Below are 16552 nucleotides of genomic sequence, written 5' to 3'. Positions count from 1 at the left end.
TACATCAAATAGTCTCAGTTTTGCAATTCTTTCCTAAACAAGAAGCCAAGATGTTTTGTGTGGCCCCAAAAGGGAAGAAGGTTCACTTTATAACACTATATCCTTCTGGTGAAGTTTTGAGATGTAGATTTAATTTTGATGGAATTTTATTATATATCAAATAAAGCATTTTTTAAGGTCAGATCAATCGTCAAATTTGCAAAACAAGCTAACCAGCTATGCAAGTCTACCCAAACATCATGACTGAATTTTCAGTCAAAATACACTTTGTCACTGAAAGAACAACTGTTATGATCAAAACCATGTCTCAAAAATTCAGCATAAGCAGGTACCGTATATCATCATTAACAATTCCTTTTGTTTTAAAGTGAACTTCTTTCGCAATTAATTGAGTAAATGTCATCAGAAGTGTCGCAGCAGTGCGTCGCACGTTTCCTGTGACGCTCTACGTCACGTGCTACGTTGAATGCGTTGACCCAAGCAACGCCCCCACAGTCGTTACAGCTTTGTGGTGCATTTTTTAAATATGATGTTTGGCGCAGGGAGATTTCGCGCTAAAAATGGAACCACTGAAACTTTAAACAACACTTTGAATAAATGTAATCGTTGCTGGAGCCTTCTGAACAGCTGTATAACATAATTTAATCGCTCGTTCATGATAAAATGATAATTTAATGTCTTGTTTGAGTGGTTGGGAGTCTTTGTCGCCCCCTGCTGGCGCAGCTCCGATGGAACCCTCCAAAACAGTAGAAATGGCCAGCCAACAAATTACGCATGCGCATTGGAGGGCGCTTTAAAACAAGTCTTGAGGAGGGAACATGAAGGCAGCTGCAGGTGGACTTTACTTCTAGCCGAGGTGAGCGTTTAATGGTGGAATAGGCTTCGCTACCCGCGGCTGTGTGTATGTTGTGAGCGTCACGACGCGGCTGTTTCACTCTGCGTCTCTCGGACGCGCTGTGTGTGGGTGAAGCTCGCCGGTTAGCGTTAGCCAGTTAGCTAGCTGTTATTGTTTTTCATGATTTCGCGAGAACCAAAATGGAGGAGACGGCTGCCAGTGTCCTACACAGCCCCTCCCGAGTCCTTGTTTTTAGCCCTCAGCCTGAAGGCTCAACGTAATACCGCCACTCACCAATTTTAATGTAACTAAACTAACGGCTCCGCTATCAATTTGGCGTCTGTGTGTTCGTTAAGTAGCGCAGTTTTAAATCTGAAAATCCGGCGGGTGATTTTCGGAGCATGCCCGCGATCACGCACATTCGCGTCTCGTAACCTCCGTCAAGCAGCGCCGTGCTCTCAGACAATAACAACCACACGGTGAAATGTTTTTCATGTTGTGTTTGCAGGACAACAACTGCATAGTTCACATGGAAAAGCTCTGCTGCTGCTGCGGGGGTGAAGCTGCCCCGCCGAGGCGTTGCAGGATGAGCAGCCCGCCTTGAACGCCATGACTCTGAGGTCTACGCTGTTCCCCAGCACAGGATTCAAGCAAAACCTTGACACCATTGACATCGGGCTCTCCACCGTGAGCCCCGTCAGCTTCAAGAGGGAGCCCTGCGACTTTGTCATCGATGTCCACGACGTGAAAGGGGGCGAGATCCCAGGCAAATCCAAGGACTTAGACCAGAGTTACATGAGCAGCAAAGTTGCCGTCGCAGCCACAGTTGCAGAATCAGTTCAAGGGGAGAATACAACTGTGGGGATTTTGTCCCCTGTCAGACCAATGGGGGGTGAGGGAACCCCAGTGAAAGGTAAACCCCTCTCTATAGACAATATGGAAAACCCTCAGATGGCTGTGAACAATAACCCGAAGGATGCTGACGACAGTGCCAAAGGGGTCGTCCCCGAAGTACTGGGCACGGCGTCCATCGAACTGTCGTCTGAGGGCAAGTGGAGGAACATCAGGAAGACGCCCACCAATCCGCACACACAGGCCAACTGCCTCCGTCAGATCCTGCTCCTGCAGCTGGACCTCATCGAGCAGCAGCAACAACAGCTGCAGTCCAAGGACAAGGAGATAGATGAGCTCAAAGCAGACAAAGATACGGTATGTACAAGTGTATTTCCACCAAATATCAGAGAGATATGCGCTCACCCATTCGATATGACCTGTCATTTTGATGTCCAGCCCAGGAGTTACATCAGAAATATACTTCTAAAATTTAAGCTTGATTTTATATCAGCTGTTTTAAACCAGACTGCATTATTCTAAGAAAATGTTGCTCTATTAGCTGTAGTAGTAGCTGTCTGTGAGGTTGCAGATTGATAGATGATCTATAATGAAAGTAATTTCCAGCTTCTCTTAAAACAGTCAAGATGATTAAATCACAGATAGAAACTAAGCTTTAAATCACAAAGCAAGATCAGATTAAGTATATTACAAAGAGGAACTACTGTGGAGGGCTGAGCTAGAAGTTACAAAATCTCACTTTCTAATATTGATTTATTTTGAATCGTTTTCTTTCTCAGCTGCTCGCGCGTATCGAGCGAATGGAGCGGCGTCTCCAGCTCACGCGGAAGGACCCGCCCCGCGACAAGCGCCTTTTCCAGCCCCTTGAGCCCTGGACCCCCGACAAGGAGGACATGTGGGACCTGGACGTGGAGGAGACTCCACAGGCTGAACCAGCCACTGCGCTGCCCTTCAGCAGGGGTGGCAAAGGGCAAAAGAGGTACAAGATACCAGAGCAATATTGGGCGAGAAATCATTGGGGTTACTTGTGTTATTCACAGTGATGTGTTTGGAAAGAAAAACTCAAAGAAGACTTCATTACCTTCTCCAGAGAAAGTTTGACGACCAAAGAAGTGTGCATGTATTTTTTGCAACTTTATGCAAAAACTACTCACCCGAATTGCATGAAATTTTCAGTGATGATTTGTCATCATTCAAGGACCAATCGACTCAATTTTGTGACGTTAATGGCTAACCGTTTACGAATAAAATCCCAAGAAAATGCGGTGAAAAACCTTCCCTTTTATCTCAACACACTAAATTTCCTTTGACATTTTCTAGTGATGATAGCACTATTACATCTCCCATCAAGCCTTGCAGCCTCTCCGTAACCTGGTAGCTGAGCCGTTTCTCAGTGATGTAGCTACCTCACCTACCTCGTTAACATCAATATGAGCTCACAGCTATCATGCTAGCTATGCTAACTCGGTTCCACAAACAAATGTGGCGTTGGCAAATGTCTGCGCTCTACTGAGTGACGTTCTAGTTTTATTTTTGCATTCCCTTATATCTATATATAGAAATGTTGAAATGTAAGTGATTTAGGAGGGGTTCTTTGCCACTGTGCAGGATTTGATTGTGTAATTGATGTACATTTATACTGACTTTAAAGTCTTAAGCACAGAACTATACTTCCACTACATCCAAGTGTTACAATTTTCAAAGTGTCGCCATCTAATTTCTTAGTTCAGATATTTTTGCTGAATTGAAAATAGTTGCAATGTCCCCTTCAAATCATGGCAACTGGTTTTAAGTACCTCGTTTTGTCTTTCTGCGCACATGCAGAAAGACCTGCTTTGGCGATGGAAAGCTGCAGAAGTCTCGGATTAAAAGTGTCAAGACGAGCCCGCAGAAGCCCGACATCCAGCCGGGCTCACCCCACCAGAGAGAGCTGCGCAACAAGGAGAGCCCGGAGGAAGTCCTGTCCGTCCGCCCGCTGCCAGAGAGGGACGGCCTGCTGACCGTCAAAGAAGAGCCCGAGCTGATCTGTCAGATGGAGGATCTGCCCTTCATGTCCACCACAGAAATGTATCTGTGCTGCTGGAACCAGCCTCCCCTGTCCCCTCTGCGCGAGACGTCCCCGAAGAAGGAGGAAGAAGTGGCCAGTGAGTGGACTCCTCCAGTGCAACACAATATGCTGATTGTTATCGACTTAACCTGCATCCAATCTTTGATCAGTTCATCTTTCAGATGCACTGAACACACCGACCATGAATGACTTCTCATATTCATCCCCCCTCACAGTTCCCTCATGGAAGGAAAATTATATTGAGCCTCTAGATGAGGACTCTTCCTATAGCCCCCTTGAGGTGAGACACACCTGACCTCCTAATATCTCAGTCTGGAAATGCTTTATTTATATATAACGTGTGAACTTGTGTTTCCATCCAGTTGATGGACGACGCCGTGTTTTTAAAACGCCACATGAAGCTGGAGTTGGATGAGAAAAGGAGGAAAAGGTATCGATCAGTAGCTGTACTATCGTCACATACAGGCAGTGAATCAATCCCATCATGCTTTGCTTTGGCACTTTTGAAATGATTCTACGTGCATTTGCGCTGATGTTCCTGGTGAATATTTCATCCTTCGTGTAAATAAAGACTTAGTGAGGACTGGTTTAAAAAAAAAAAAAAAAAAAAGCACTGCACAGAATATTTGCAATTTATATTAAAGTATCTCAGACAATAATTCCAGCATCATGTCAGTATATTAGTCTAAGGTCCTGAAGTGTGTAATTCAACAAAATTAAATAATAATAATACATTTTCTTTGTAATGAACTTTACAGTTTGGACAAAAGTCAAAGTACTACATGAGAAGATAAGGAATAAAAGTACTAGTGAAATGAAAGAATCAGATAAAATTAGGCATCAAAGTGCAATGAGCGAGGATTAGGAAATAACATGAAAGATAAAATCTGCCATCAACAAGTCTAACAACCAATTAAACTGAAGAAAAGAGTCAAGCCATTTTCCTTTGTAAATAATAATTAAAAAAAGAAAAAGTCTCCAGCCCTTCTTGAAGCTCTGTGGACTTTGAGCTCTCAGGTGAGCAGGGAGGCCGATCAGCAGGCGTGGAGCTTCGGAGCAGGAAGCTCAGTCGCCCGTGGCGGTGTGGGATCTGTGGCGGTGGTTTCTCTTGTGATGAGCCGCGTTATCTTAGACCCAGCAGTCACAGCGTCTTCTTAAATTAGCCGAGTGTGGCTACCTAGAAGCAGCAGCAGCTGCTGCTCTGTGTATTTTAATATCCAAACACTGGAGTTAAATGTGGTCGGGCATTCAGGCGCTCGCTCACACGCCGATGGCAAAAGCTGCCATACAAGGAGCTCCGCCCAGAGAAATTTGATAATTTGGGAGTGGAAGAAGATCTGCTCCAACATTTGTCTGTTAAGACTTTGTGTTCAGTCTCTCATGTCTCTCTAAATAACCTGTTATTTCATGTTGTTTTTTTGTTATTTTCCCCAGGTGGGATATTCAGCGAATCAGAGAGCAGCGCATGTTTCAGCGTCTGCAGCAGCGCATGAACAGGAAGAAAGTAGTTCAGGAGGTGGAGCCCGAGCTTTTGTCCTTTTACCCCGAAACCGAAGACGGTACGTCTGCTTCGTCCACCGTCTGTTTATTGAAACGCATTCCTAATGTAGAGTTTCACAAACTTAACCGACTTCCCTCGTCTCTTCCAGTTGAAACTATCGTCATCACTCCGTTCTTGCCCGTGGTGGCATTCGGCCGGCCGCTTCCTAAATTGTCGCATCAGTAAGTTCTCGTTCTTTCTCGTTCTCTCACGTTGACTGGGCAGCTCGAGTCACAGAATCTGGGTTTTCTGCTGGAAGAAACACAAAGAGGCAGAAGACTAAACCACAATGCAAAATGACCGCATGGGTTAGGGTTAGGTCATTTCCAATTCACACCCTTTTATATTTTGATCTTAAAGTACAACAGAACAGATAAAGTGGAAACTGTTTGATTTATTTATTTATTTTTTGTTGTTCTTAACGAGCGAAATTAAAGGGCCAGTTCCTCTTTTTTGCAGGAACTTCGATCTGCCGTGGCTGGACGACCGAAGCCGATGCCGCATCGAGGTACCGAAGAAACACACGCCTCACCGGACCTGCCGGAAGTGAAACCCTCCCAGACGGTCTCGTTCCTCTCGGGGCGACGAGTCGTCGTGTTAAAGCGCTGTGGGCCTGCGGGAGAGCGAGCGTCTCTCCAGTCCCACCGTCCGTCACCGCAGACCAGCCGTTCTCCTGCAGACTGTTTGGAGGAGGGAGAGGCGGCGGGCAGCCGCGGCGGCGGGCCGGTAACTCCTCATTTACTCCTCCGAACGGGAGGCTGTGCGCGTCACGGCGAGATTACAGTCCCTGCGTTAAGCAGCTTTTGATCTGCCGCCGGTCGTACGCGTCGTCTGGAGCTCAATTTGTTGGAACTCTGCCGTCCGATGAATTGATGCTGTGACAGAAAACCGTGCGTCTCGGTGGACTTTGGTGCTCGGACAGGAAAAACCGGGGACTCTAATCTTTAGAAGAAGTTGTTGGCTGAAAATAGAGCTTGAACTGTTTCACACGAGCAATACAGACGCATCGTTTTCTGCTCCGGGCGTCGTTCTCGCCCACGTTAAGGGGAGGGTGGGGGTCAAAATCTGACTGTCGTGCTGTGTGTCGCCTATATCATTGTTAGCGCACAAGTTCAATAAGATTTTATCAATGTTACGTGTGATTATTAGGAGTTTTCAACCAGCATGATTACTTGTATATCTCATTTAAAAGAAAAGAAAAGTCGCACTGCTCCAGCCAATCCGACGTGAAGGGAGAAACTGTCGCGATCTGTTTTGTGTCAAAGGGGCGTTCACAGTCAGGTGGGCGGTAAACTCCACCGGTTCTGTGTTTTTGTTACTTACAGGCGGTTTGTTCTGTTCAGTCGTTTGTGAAAAGAAGAGGCGGCAGCACGGCTCCGACTCGCAGACGAAGGATAATCTCTCGCTAACCGGGCGATTTAAAAACTACAGTCTATTATTCTGGGACGCATGACTATTTTTGGGATATGCAGCTTTGCAATAACATTAACTCCTGTGTTTCTGCTCTTAACCGTGAATCCCGGGCGAGGGAAAGCACCGGCCTCCCGAGCTGGCGGCCTTTCGTAGGCGATAGCTGTAGTTGTAGCCGGTTCACTCTTCTTTCTTTCTTCCTTCCTCGCTGCGTTCGCTCAACTTCTTTATACTTGAGATGCAACAGCTTTTCTGCTTCCTCTGTAATTAAACTGTCCACCCGATGTGGAGGCAGGATTTTTTTGGGAAATAAACTTTTGTTTGTTTTTTCTGTACATAACTTTCAGAAATGTACATAAAACATGGCTGTTATTTTTTTATTATTTAATGTTGGAAGTGTTGAGTACATTCAATATCGTTCTATGATTGTATGTTGACAAATTGACAGTTTTGAAAGTTAAAAATTTTTGGGAATAAAAACGAAATTGTCCACGACGTGTGGATCGAAAAGTTTATTCTGCCTGTTGTTTTTTTAATGTTCAGAATATTCCAGTGAGATCATCTCTTCATTTGAAGACAACATCTTTACATGATTCAAACAATTTGAACCCGCTGACTTTCGATCCATTTTCACATCGTTTCATTTCTCACAAATAGCCGCCTCGCAGTGATGGTTCTGGGTGCTTTTTACACTCAAATGTGGCTTTTCGGACCTTCTAGAACTGAACGCACTGGAGGCAAAGTGAGGACCCATCCAAGATGGCGGCAGTGCTGCGACATCAGCTCCAGCAGAAGCTCGCCAGACGAAGGCGCTGACACGTTTGCTGTTTAATGAGAGTTGCTCACTTCTTTATTCCCTCATGTAGCCAAAAGGGTGTTTATTAAATTTCACTACATTGTGCTATAACACACTTAAATTATGTTAATTAATCTAGATTTTTTGTTTTTCTGGTTAGTTTAGATTCTATTTTATTTACAACCTGACATGATGGGAAAGGTCAAGTGCAGCATAAGCTTTTTTTTTTTTTAAATTCAATTAATGGTTAAATAATCATTAGTTGCAGACCTAAATACTTTACGTTTTCCCTTTCCTCCAAATATCTGAAAATTATTTAAATGTTTTATTCTTAATGAAAGTTAAAGATTATGGAGTTGAGATAATACAATAAAGTAATGGTGTCATATTTATATCACAGAACACGATTCAATTTGTGATTGGTCTTATTGTCCGTCAGTATTCCTGAAGGTACATACAAATACTCCCTTGAGGAAAGATGAGGGAAATACTGAATGTAAATCTGCAACACCAAACAATACAGTATGTATTATTTAAGTAATGTTCCTTCTTTCCACTAGGTGGCAGCAATGAGTCAGTTTGTCCCTATCAGTTTCAGAAGTTAATAATAGAAGCTGAATGGTTTTAAAATAAATTGAAAAAACACATGTGAATCTAATTTAATGATAAAATCAAATAACCAGACATTTACAATTGAGAAAAAACATTTATTGAGAAAAGAAAATCAGAAATAAACACCACAGACTTTAACATTTTGGTGAAAAATGCTCCAGTAAAAATCGCCTGAACACAAATAACTGAAGTGAAAAGAACTGATCTCACCTTCCTAGACCAATGGCCTTAGTTTTTTCTTTCATTGGAATATGTTTTGTTAATGAAGCACCCGTTGATGGTGCCGGCCATCTCTGGTACGATTCCTTGACCAAATCATGTTTCCCATGTGTAACATTGGGCCACATTATTCAGCTTTAAATTATGAGAAAATGTGATTATTTCCATAGAAAATATTCTGTAATTGGTTGTTTTTGTTTTGACTTTAAACTTTAAAGAAAGGCCATTAGTCTAAGAGTGATTTGGTAAAGAAACTGTTCCGCTTGTGAATTCAGGGACAAAATCCACCCTGACAGCTGAAACTTAACCCAGAAATCTTCAAATGCATTTAAAAGGGGCGAAGAGTTTCTCTGTGGTGCTGATGAGTCGGTGAACATCAAACCAACCCCCCCATGTACAAAAAGAGCTGACATTTTTACACATAAGCTCTAGAAAATTGTTCATTTCACCTCCTTTCTGCGTTCCTTTAACACACTTTAAATGTAGTGTTGTTTTAATCTGCTATTTACAGACTGTCCCGTTCAATTTGTGGCCATTTGGCAAAGTCTTCAACAAAACAAGAGTTTGCTGGACCAGTGAATCCTTGAATTGTTATATAGATATCTTTTTTTTTTTTTTCTTTTCTTGGTAGAATACATGAGACACGCATTAAATGAAAACACCTCAAACAGAAAGCCGTACACCTTTAATAACGCGGCCGCCACTCAGCCGCTTCCACCTTCACACGGAGCTCAGACGCAGGACGTCCTCGGGCAGCGCTCCCCACAGTCCTCGTGTTCAGTCTCTCCTCAGTTTGCTCAGACGCTCTTCCAGGTCGGCGTCCGCGTCGGCCATGGCGGCCTGGGGCTCCGCCTTCTTCCCCGCGGCCACCGACAGGTTTCCTCCGGTGCTCGGGAGATCTGGAACGAAGGCGCCAACGTTACGTGAAGGGAGGGGAAAGTCGGCAGAGGGGAAATGAGAGACGGGTTGTGGTTGGTGCGCTGGTCTTACTCGACAGCTCGTCGGACAGATTCAGGCCGAGCTCGTCCAGGACCTGGGACACGATGGCGTCACTGCACGTGGAACACAGACACAGGAGAGGAGATTTAAAAAACCTGCCAAATTTTAAAACTCGATGTCGAGTCCGACTTCAATCAGTTGGTACATTCCTAATTTGCCCCCCTGCTTTGCCCTGTCCATATGTTTCCAGTGGTTTGAGTCTCAAAACCTCTGCCTGTTTTTCCTCTATGCCCACAAATCATAACTTTATATTTTCTCTCATCTCTGACCCAACTGAGACAATATTCTTTCCTTTCATGTTTTTTTACCTTCCTCCTTTCATAAGCCTGCACAATGACATTCTATTTCTGTCCCTTATTATTCTGCCTTTTATGGCCGTTCAATGTTTGGATCTTTTTCCTTACTTTGTGTCTGCTTGATGGTTTATAACATCTTGAGCTGCTCTGTGTCTCTTCGCATCGTCTTACAAGACGTTTTTACTACTTTGCCTCTCTGTTGAGACACTTTGGGTCAGTTTGTCTTCAGCTGGCGTCTCTGTCGCCTTCTAGTTTTCCCTGGCTGCCTCTCTGTGAAGCCCTCAGGTGGTTCCCGTCTTACCTCTCCTCCTCGTCGTCCTCGTCTCCCATGGCGTCGTCGATGGCGTCGTTCATCATCTCCTCCTTCATGTCCATCATCTCGCTCTGACGTTCAAAGTCCATCATGATCTTCTGAATCTCGGGGAGCTTCAGCTGTGGGAGTGTTACAAACACGAGGCCGTCAGCGCGGTTTGTCTCCATCGGGCCACGTGTTGAGTCGTGGACACGGGACACACACCTGTCTGTTCATGGTGGCCATGGCCTTGGTGACGCCTTTCATAGCCTGCGCCATGCTGTTGTTGGACTTGAGCGTCTGGATCTTGAGACTGACGGCCTGGATGTTGGCTTTCATCATGATGAACTTCTTGACGTAGCGCCGCGTGCGAACCAGGTCCTTGGCCATGATCTTTACGGCATCCTGCGACAGCGGGAGCAAACAAATCACAGTCACTTCTGTTTCCTTTCCGACTGAACCGCCGCTAACGGGAGCCACGCCCCCTTGACCTCACCATCTGTCCCTGTTTGGCCATTTTCTTGATGTCAGCGATGATCTTCTTCTCCTGTTGCTCCAGCTTCGATCGCTCTCGATCCAGTTCTCTCATGGCTCTGTTCAGCGCCCTCTGGTTCTGCCTCAGTATCTCCTCCGGTTTCTTCTTGTGCCCGAACAGGAAATCCATCTGGATCAAGACAACCACCACAGAAAATCAGAAACAGTAAAACTACAGAAATAGAGAGCCGGAACAGTCAGGTGGCTTCATTATTCATACAAAACAAACACAAAGAGGCACCAAGAAAACCATGAACGATGGTGAAGCGATACAAAGGGAGCACTCAGACGCACGAAGAGAAATCAAATGACAAAAAACACATGAAGACAGAAACAAAGACGTCGCGACAGGACACAAGACAACTGGAAAATGACCACAAAGAGACGAGACAAATAGAAATGCTGATGATGCGACACAAAACTAAAACGAGGTCCATTAAGAGACATGAAATAACAGCAAAATAACAAAGACCGACCAAATGAATTACACAATGAGACAAAACAACAAGCACACAAAAACATTGCAAAAGAGACGAAACGGCCTTCGAAATACACGAAACAACTACACAACAACCAAAAGTACATGCCAACTCTCACAAGAGGACACGAGACAATAACAAACAATAGAAGAAGAGATCCAGAATGACACGAGGATAAAATCAGAAGAAAACGACACCGATTGACAACAGTGACGAGACGTTTTATGAATCCTGAAGAGAGTGTTGGGGGGGGGGGGCTCTCACTTGTCTGAGCTCACCGGGCCCAGACACAAACTATTTAAGTCTTAGAAGATAAAAATCGAAGAACCTTTAAAGATCTGAAGGTACAAACAGCCCTGAAGTGGCTGCTGAGGATTAATGTCATTAAAGTCAGTCGATCAGCTTTGACAGTTAATTCTGTGGAATCCCCGTTTCCCTCCTAACAACGACTGTAAAATTCACTGTAAATCAACCGTTTGAACCGAGTCTGTGTCTGTGAGCAGATCTGGACTGTGGCGGCCAGCAGCGGCCTCCGCTCTCATATGTAGCCGCCTATCAGCTCCCTTCTCTCGGTGTGTGAGGCGCTCGGACCCCGGTGGTGCCTGACCGGGCCTGCGGAGCTCCCTCACCGTGAACCGGACTCCTCTGCGGACAAACGGCGGGTAAACGGCGGGTGAACGGCGGCTAATCTGCGGCTGAACGGCGGCTCTGCACGTCTTCTCCTCCTCAAACAATTCAAAATGATTATTTGTTTTCTTCAACACACTTCCGCATAGACCGTATGATTTCCGGGCAATGACGTAATCGCGCATGTGAAGGAAGACGTCAGTTTGCCGTGACGTCGCCAACAGATACATCTTTGGAAATAAATGTCCTTTTCCAACATCATGTGTGAATCGATTATTTATCGTGGAGGGAGATGCGGAGAAAATCTGTCTCTCCAATCCTCTGAATGAAAATAGATCAATAAAAAACCTTTTCCAAACAGACGTTACAACTTTAGATTTGTGAATGATCTGAGTTCCCCATAATAGGTATTTGATTATAGTTAGGAAGACATCTTTTAAACTTATCTATCAAAGTCCATCCAGCCAAAACCCATGTTTAGGAAAAATATTGATGTAAAATTGAGCTTTTCTCACAAATGCCCTGAAACAATTATTCATTAATTTGGTTATTGACCAAATGTAAAATTACTTTGAGTTCAGATTAATATTGAAAATAATTTCACCCTTTCTGGCAGACTGTCATGTTTGGACTATTTGATAAACTGTATGCTAAAATACTACTTGCGTGATTCATTTTGTATTCCAATGCCAATAATTATTGCAAATACTGGAGAAAACAGCTATTTTATTCATTTTTTATACCAAGTTCAAACGTAATATTTTCTCAATTGAACATTGAGAAACAAAAGGTGAGTAAAACAGTAGAAATCTGTACTTTTCTGAATGTCTTAATATATAGTCAAACCCCTCCAGCATGTCATTTTCTTTCTTTCTTCTTTTTCTCTTTATTTCATCCTTGTACTGTTGTACTTGTCATGTAAAATTGATATTCAGTTAATGACATTTGTCCTTTACTATTTTTTTTAGATAGTTAGGAGTTATATTTTACTCATAATGTACTACCCTATAAAACATATTTATAATACATCAAATGAAATTAAAGAAGTTCCACTTCAGATATGTGAGAACAATCACACTTTACTGGCCTGATTAAAAATTATTTAAAATGTTTTTGAAAAAGCAAATGGAACCATTTCCCCTGGAATAAGATGTGCACGGCTTTTATTTTGTAAGTGCACGTTTGGTGTTTCCGGGGGCTTGCGGAAGCAGGAGTGCACGTGTGGGCTTCACGGAGAGGCTTCTGATGTGATTCGGAGGTTGTTGATGCTCTAATGACTTGACCATGACAGATGATCGGTGATAGCGGAGGACTCGTTTATTCTGGATTAATGGGATTAACAGACTAGGTCGGCTGCTCTGCTGCAGGTTTACTTCCTGTGGACTGTTTGAGTATGTGGGTGCTCGGTGTTGCACGCCAGCACAGGTTTGTCCTCCCTGTTTGGAGGAGAGCAGGGCACGGAGCTGCTGGGGTTCATGTCTCGGCTCCTCTGCTGGTCCCGGAGGACAGCAGGCCGAGGAGGAGCTCCAGACCGTTAAAGTCCTCCAGGGCCCAGCTGAAGCCTGAAGGTCGATGGGAGGACCCTGAGAGGTCAGCAGGTCAGAGTAAAGCCTGGAGAAGTGAGGTGGAGAGCGAGAGGAGAACCAACACCAGCAGCAGAGTGTCGTCGGAGCTGAAGAAGCTGCTTCTGGAGGATTTCCCTGCAGACCGAGAGCAGCTGGCGAGGCTGAAACCTGCTCAGAGCTCCAGAGCTGAGAGCTTTGAGGTTGTCTTCGGGGTGGCACCGTGTCTCCTGGCGCTGTCTCAGGGCAGAAGAAAGGCCCGTAGGCTTTACGTGAAGGATGGCGAGGCCTCCGACCGGGCTTCTGTACTGAAGGTGTGCGAGGAGGCTCATCGGCTGGGCGTGGCGGTGCAGCGGGTCGGCAGGAAGGACCTGGACAAGATGTCCTCCGGGGCGGTGCATCAGGGAGTGTGTCTGCAGGCCAGCCCTCTGAGCTTCCTCACCGAGGACTCGGCAGCCAGCGAACGGCACGACACGACTCCTCTGTGGCTCGTCCTGGACCGCATCCAGGACCCCATGAACCTTGGCGCCATCCTGCGCTCTGCGTACTTCCTGGGCGTGGACAGGGTCGCCAGCAGCATCCGCCACAGCTGCCCGCTGTCTCCGGTGGTCAGCAAGGCCAGCTCGGGCGTCCTGGAGGTGCTGGGGGTGCACGGCTATCACGACCTGGGGGATCTGCTGCAGTCCAAGGCGGCTCGGGGCTGGCAGGTGGTCGGGACGGTCGGGGCGGACACAGGAGAGACTCGGATTCCCGTCACACCGTGTCGTGCCTTTCGGATGACCAAACCCACGCTGCTGGTGATGGGAGGCGAAGGCGACGGAGTCTCCCCGGAACTCCTCGCCCTGTGCCAGACTCTGCTCACCATCCCCGCAGGCAGGGAGATGATCCCCGGCGTGGAGTCGCTCAACGTCTCCGTCGCTACGGGCATCCTGCTGCACTCGCTGCTGGCGTCCAGGAGGTCGGCCAGTTGACCCCTGAGCTTGAGTGGGTTGGGTTCCCTTCAAACACCTGAATGTACGAATAATACCTGTATTTTTTTAAAACAATAATTAAACACCAAACAACTTTGCGCATCAAGATTTGTCTTATTTCATTTTAGGTGCTGCTGAACATTAATTAGTGTCGAGAACTGTTTTCCTCTTATGGACTGGCTGCAGCCTGGATTCAAACCGGGGTCCCCCATGCTCACGGTCAAGACCTAATCTGATGCACTGCCCGGCTGACTGCTGGCGGGAATCATTGTTGCCCACAAACGACTTTCGGACACCATGAAAACACAGATTTTCCTCACTCAGGCACTTTCAAAGCCTCACAGCTCGCTGCTCATCCTCCACAGTCTGTATCAGTCTGGTTTTTTTTTTCCATGTTGGAATTAATATGAATGAATTTTTGACATTGAGATATTTTTAACAGCTGTTGGGGAAACCGGTTCTATGTTCCCCAAAAATGTGTTCAGATAACCGCAAAAAGACATTAAATAACCACAAGGATATCACTGAGTTTGGCATTTTTGTTTGTCACAATATAGCAGATTTGTTTTGTCAATTTAATTGAATTTTGTGATTATTAGTTTGTGGAAGTTTTGTCACTTTCCAACCTTTTTGAAACTTTATGTGTAAATTATTCTGCAGTCATTTTGCGTCTCTTCCTCTCAGTTTTAATCACATTGCCGCAAGTTTGTGTCTGACTGTGGTCATAAACAAATCTTTTCTTATAGAAATACTGTAGTTAGTTTTCCGGTGTAGATATGGTCATTTTACATGTCAAAGTTCACGTGTAGAAATTTCTTAGACTTCATACACAGGTGGAAATACCTGGCACCATTTCTAATGACTTGACTTGATTGGTTGGATAAATGGTGAGGAGCAGTTGGACCTCCCAGAAATGGAATGCAGCCATAATCATTACCTCTACATTTCCTGTTGTGACTCACCTAGATACAGAAATACACACTCAGTTTCACTTGTACACAGTGACACATGGTTTTATGTCTCTCGCTTTACTCATAAGTGCCCACTTTTTTTTTTTTTTTAAATCAAGTGTCGCATTAACCTGCCTGAGGATGTTGCATACATTGAGTTTTTGTACTAAAAATGGAAAATACAACAAAGACACTCAAAACAAATTTAAATCACCAGATTAACGCCTTTCAGAACAAGGAGCGTTCCTGGTGTGATGGAGATGAAATTGTGGAAATGCTTCTGTTTGTTAATACTGCAGATTGGGAGAAAAAGTGACCATTCACAATGTGTTTAGGAAAGTTTCCGCGAAATAAGATTAGAGGTAAATTATGACAGGCTACATAAGTAACAGGGCGACAGACTGAGAAATACAGTGGGCAGTGGGTTGTTCCCACAGGATTGTTCCCTGGGAGAAATTAAACAGTTTCTATTATCTATTCTACTCTCGAAGTCTACTTTCGCTTCATGGCTCTTGTGTTTCATCTCATGGTCGCTTTGTCTTTGCAGTAATTTTTAATCCTTTGTCAGGATTTACTATCAGATTCAACAACATTGTGGTGTTTATTTTAGCCATTCACGTTCCATCATTTCTTTGAGGTTTGTTTTGTGGAAACTTGTGCTGTTTAATCCTTCTTTCTCGTTACTATGTGACTATCTTCTGGGAATATTTAAGTATTTAGTATACTTGAAGCAAGAGACACAAAAACAGTTGAAAGTGACAGTTGTCTGACACTTTCAAGAATATTTTTCTCTCCTGTAGTTATTTTTGAATTCCTGCCAACCTTTATCTATCTTCCTTTGACCAGACTAGTTAATCAAATCAGGGGAACAGCATGAACTGATGAAGTCACTTGATGGAGCAAAACATCAACGAAGCCATATGACTGAGTCCAGTTGTAGTGATTCAATTTCTCTTACTTACCTGAACAAATGACAACATAGACTTAATTAACCTAGCTGTGTTTTATCCTCCTTTGTATTGACTTTGTGTCTCTATATGGGTATTTTGTTCCCTGTTGTGGTGATTTAGTTTCTGGATCAGCTTTACTCAGCCTTCAGCATTCACACTTTTCTTCTGGAATTCTAGTTTAGATTCAGTTTTCTGACACTTGTATGCATTTTTGTGTTTCCTTGTGGTCCTTCATCCTTATTTGTATATTTAGAATATAATTTTGTGTTTCTTTTTCTTCATTTTGGAAAAAGTGTTGGTAGGTTTCAATTGTTTTGTAGTCGTTGTGGTTTGAAATTATCTAAATAAAATGCTGTCTAATGTCTGATTAGATACACAAACTTGGTTTTTGTGTTATGACTGCACAGACCTGTGTGTGTGTGTGTGTGTGTGTGTGTGTGTGTGTGTGTGTGTGTGTGTGTGTGTGTGTGTGTGTGTGTGTGTGTCTGTGTGTGTGTGTGTGTGTGTGTGTGTGTGTGTGTGTGTGTGTGTGTGTGTTTATGACAGCTGATAGAAATCCC

The 16552-nt window shown here is 44.4% G+C and overlaps 3 protein-coding genes across 5 annotated transcripts; 2 read left to right on the top strand and 1 right to left on the bottom strand.

Annotated features, from left to right (window-relative positions):
* The first annotated feature begins 772 nt into the window (after positions 1-772).
* On the top strand, positions 773-7219 carry msl1b (MSL complex subunit 1b). 3 transcript variants are annotated; one of them, XM_080458870.1, is made up of 9 exons: positions 773-856; positions 1344-2044; positions 2467-2666; positions 3512-3831; positions 3971-4035; positions 4118-4185; positions 5190-5314; positions 5405-5477; positions 5755-7218. In XM_080458870.1, exons 2-9 carry the CDS (start codon positions 1445-1447, stop codon positions 5843-5845), a joined length of 1542 nt encoding a protein of 513 aa, XP_080314996.1. In that variant the 5' UTR covers positions 773-856; positions 1344-1444; the 3' UTR covers positions 5846-7218. The 3 variants fall into 3 exon arrangements, with proteins under 3 accessions (XP_080314996.1, XP_080314995.1, XP_080314994.1); XM_080458869.1 differs by having other exon boundaries at positions 3917-4035; XM_080458868.1 differs by having other exon boundaries at positions 775-856; positions 3905-4035; positions 5755-7219.
* Positions 7220-8194: 975 nt separating this feature from the next.
* On the bottom strand, positions 8195-11713 carry chmp2a (charged multivesicular body protein 2A). The gene is made up of 6 exons (XM_080479446.1): positions 11562-11713; positions 10416-10583; positions 10145-10324; positions 9929-10059; positions 9323-9384; positions 8195-9231 (listed from the first exon to the last, which is right to left on the bottom strand). Exons 2-6 carry the CDS (start codon positions 10581-10583, stop codon positions 9110-9112), a joined length of 663 nt encoding a protein of 220 aa, XP_080335572.1. The 5' UTR covers positions 11562-11713; the 3' UTR covers positions 8195-9109.
* Positions 11714-12753: 1040 nt separating this feature from the next.
* On the top strand, positions 12754-15523 carry mrm1 (mitochondrial rRNA methyltransferase 1 homolog). The gene is made up of 2 exons (XM_080477401.1): positions 12754-14135; positions 14221-15523. The coding sequence occupies exon 1, from the start codon at positions 12953-12955 to the stop codon at positions 14090-14092; it is 1140 nt and encodes a 379-aa protein (XP_080333527.1). The 5' UTR covers positions 12754-12952; the 3' UTR covers positions 14093-14135; positions 14221-15523.
* Positions 15524-16552: the final 1029 nt, after the last annotated feature.

The sequence above is a fragment of the Lipophrys pholis genome (genome assembly GCF_963383615.2).
Source record: "Lipophrys pholis genome assembly, chromosome: 1".
NCBI classification, from domain to species: Eukaryota; Metazoa; Chordata; class Actinopteri; order Blenniiformes; family Blenniidae; genus Lipophrys; species Lipophrys pholis.
Note: the sequence above shows the minus strand (reverse complement) of the source record. Positions and strands in the feature narration are given on the sequence as shown.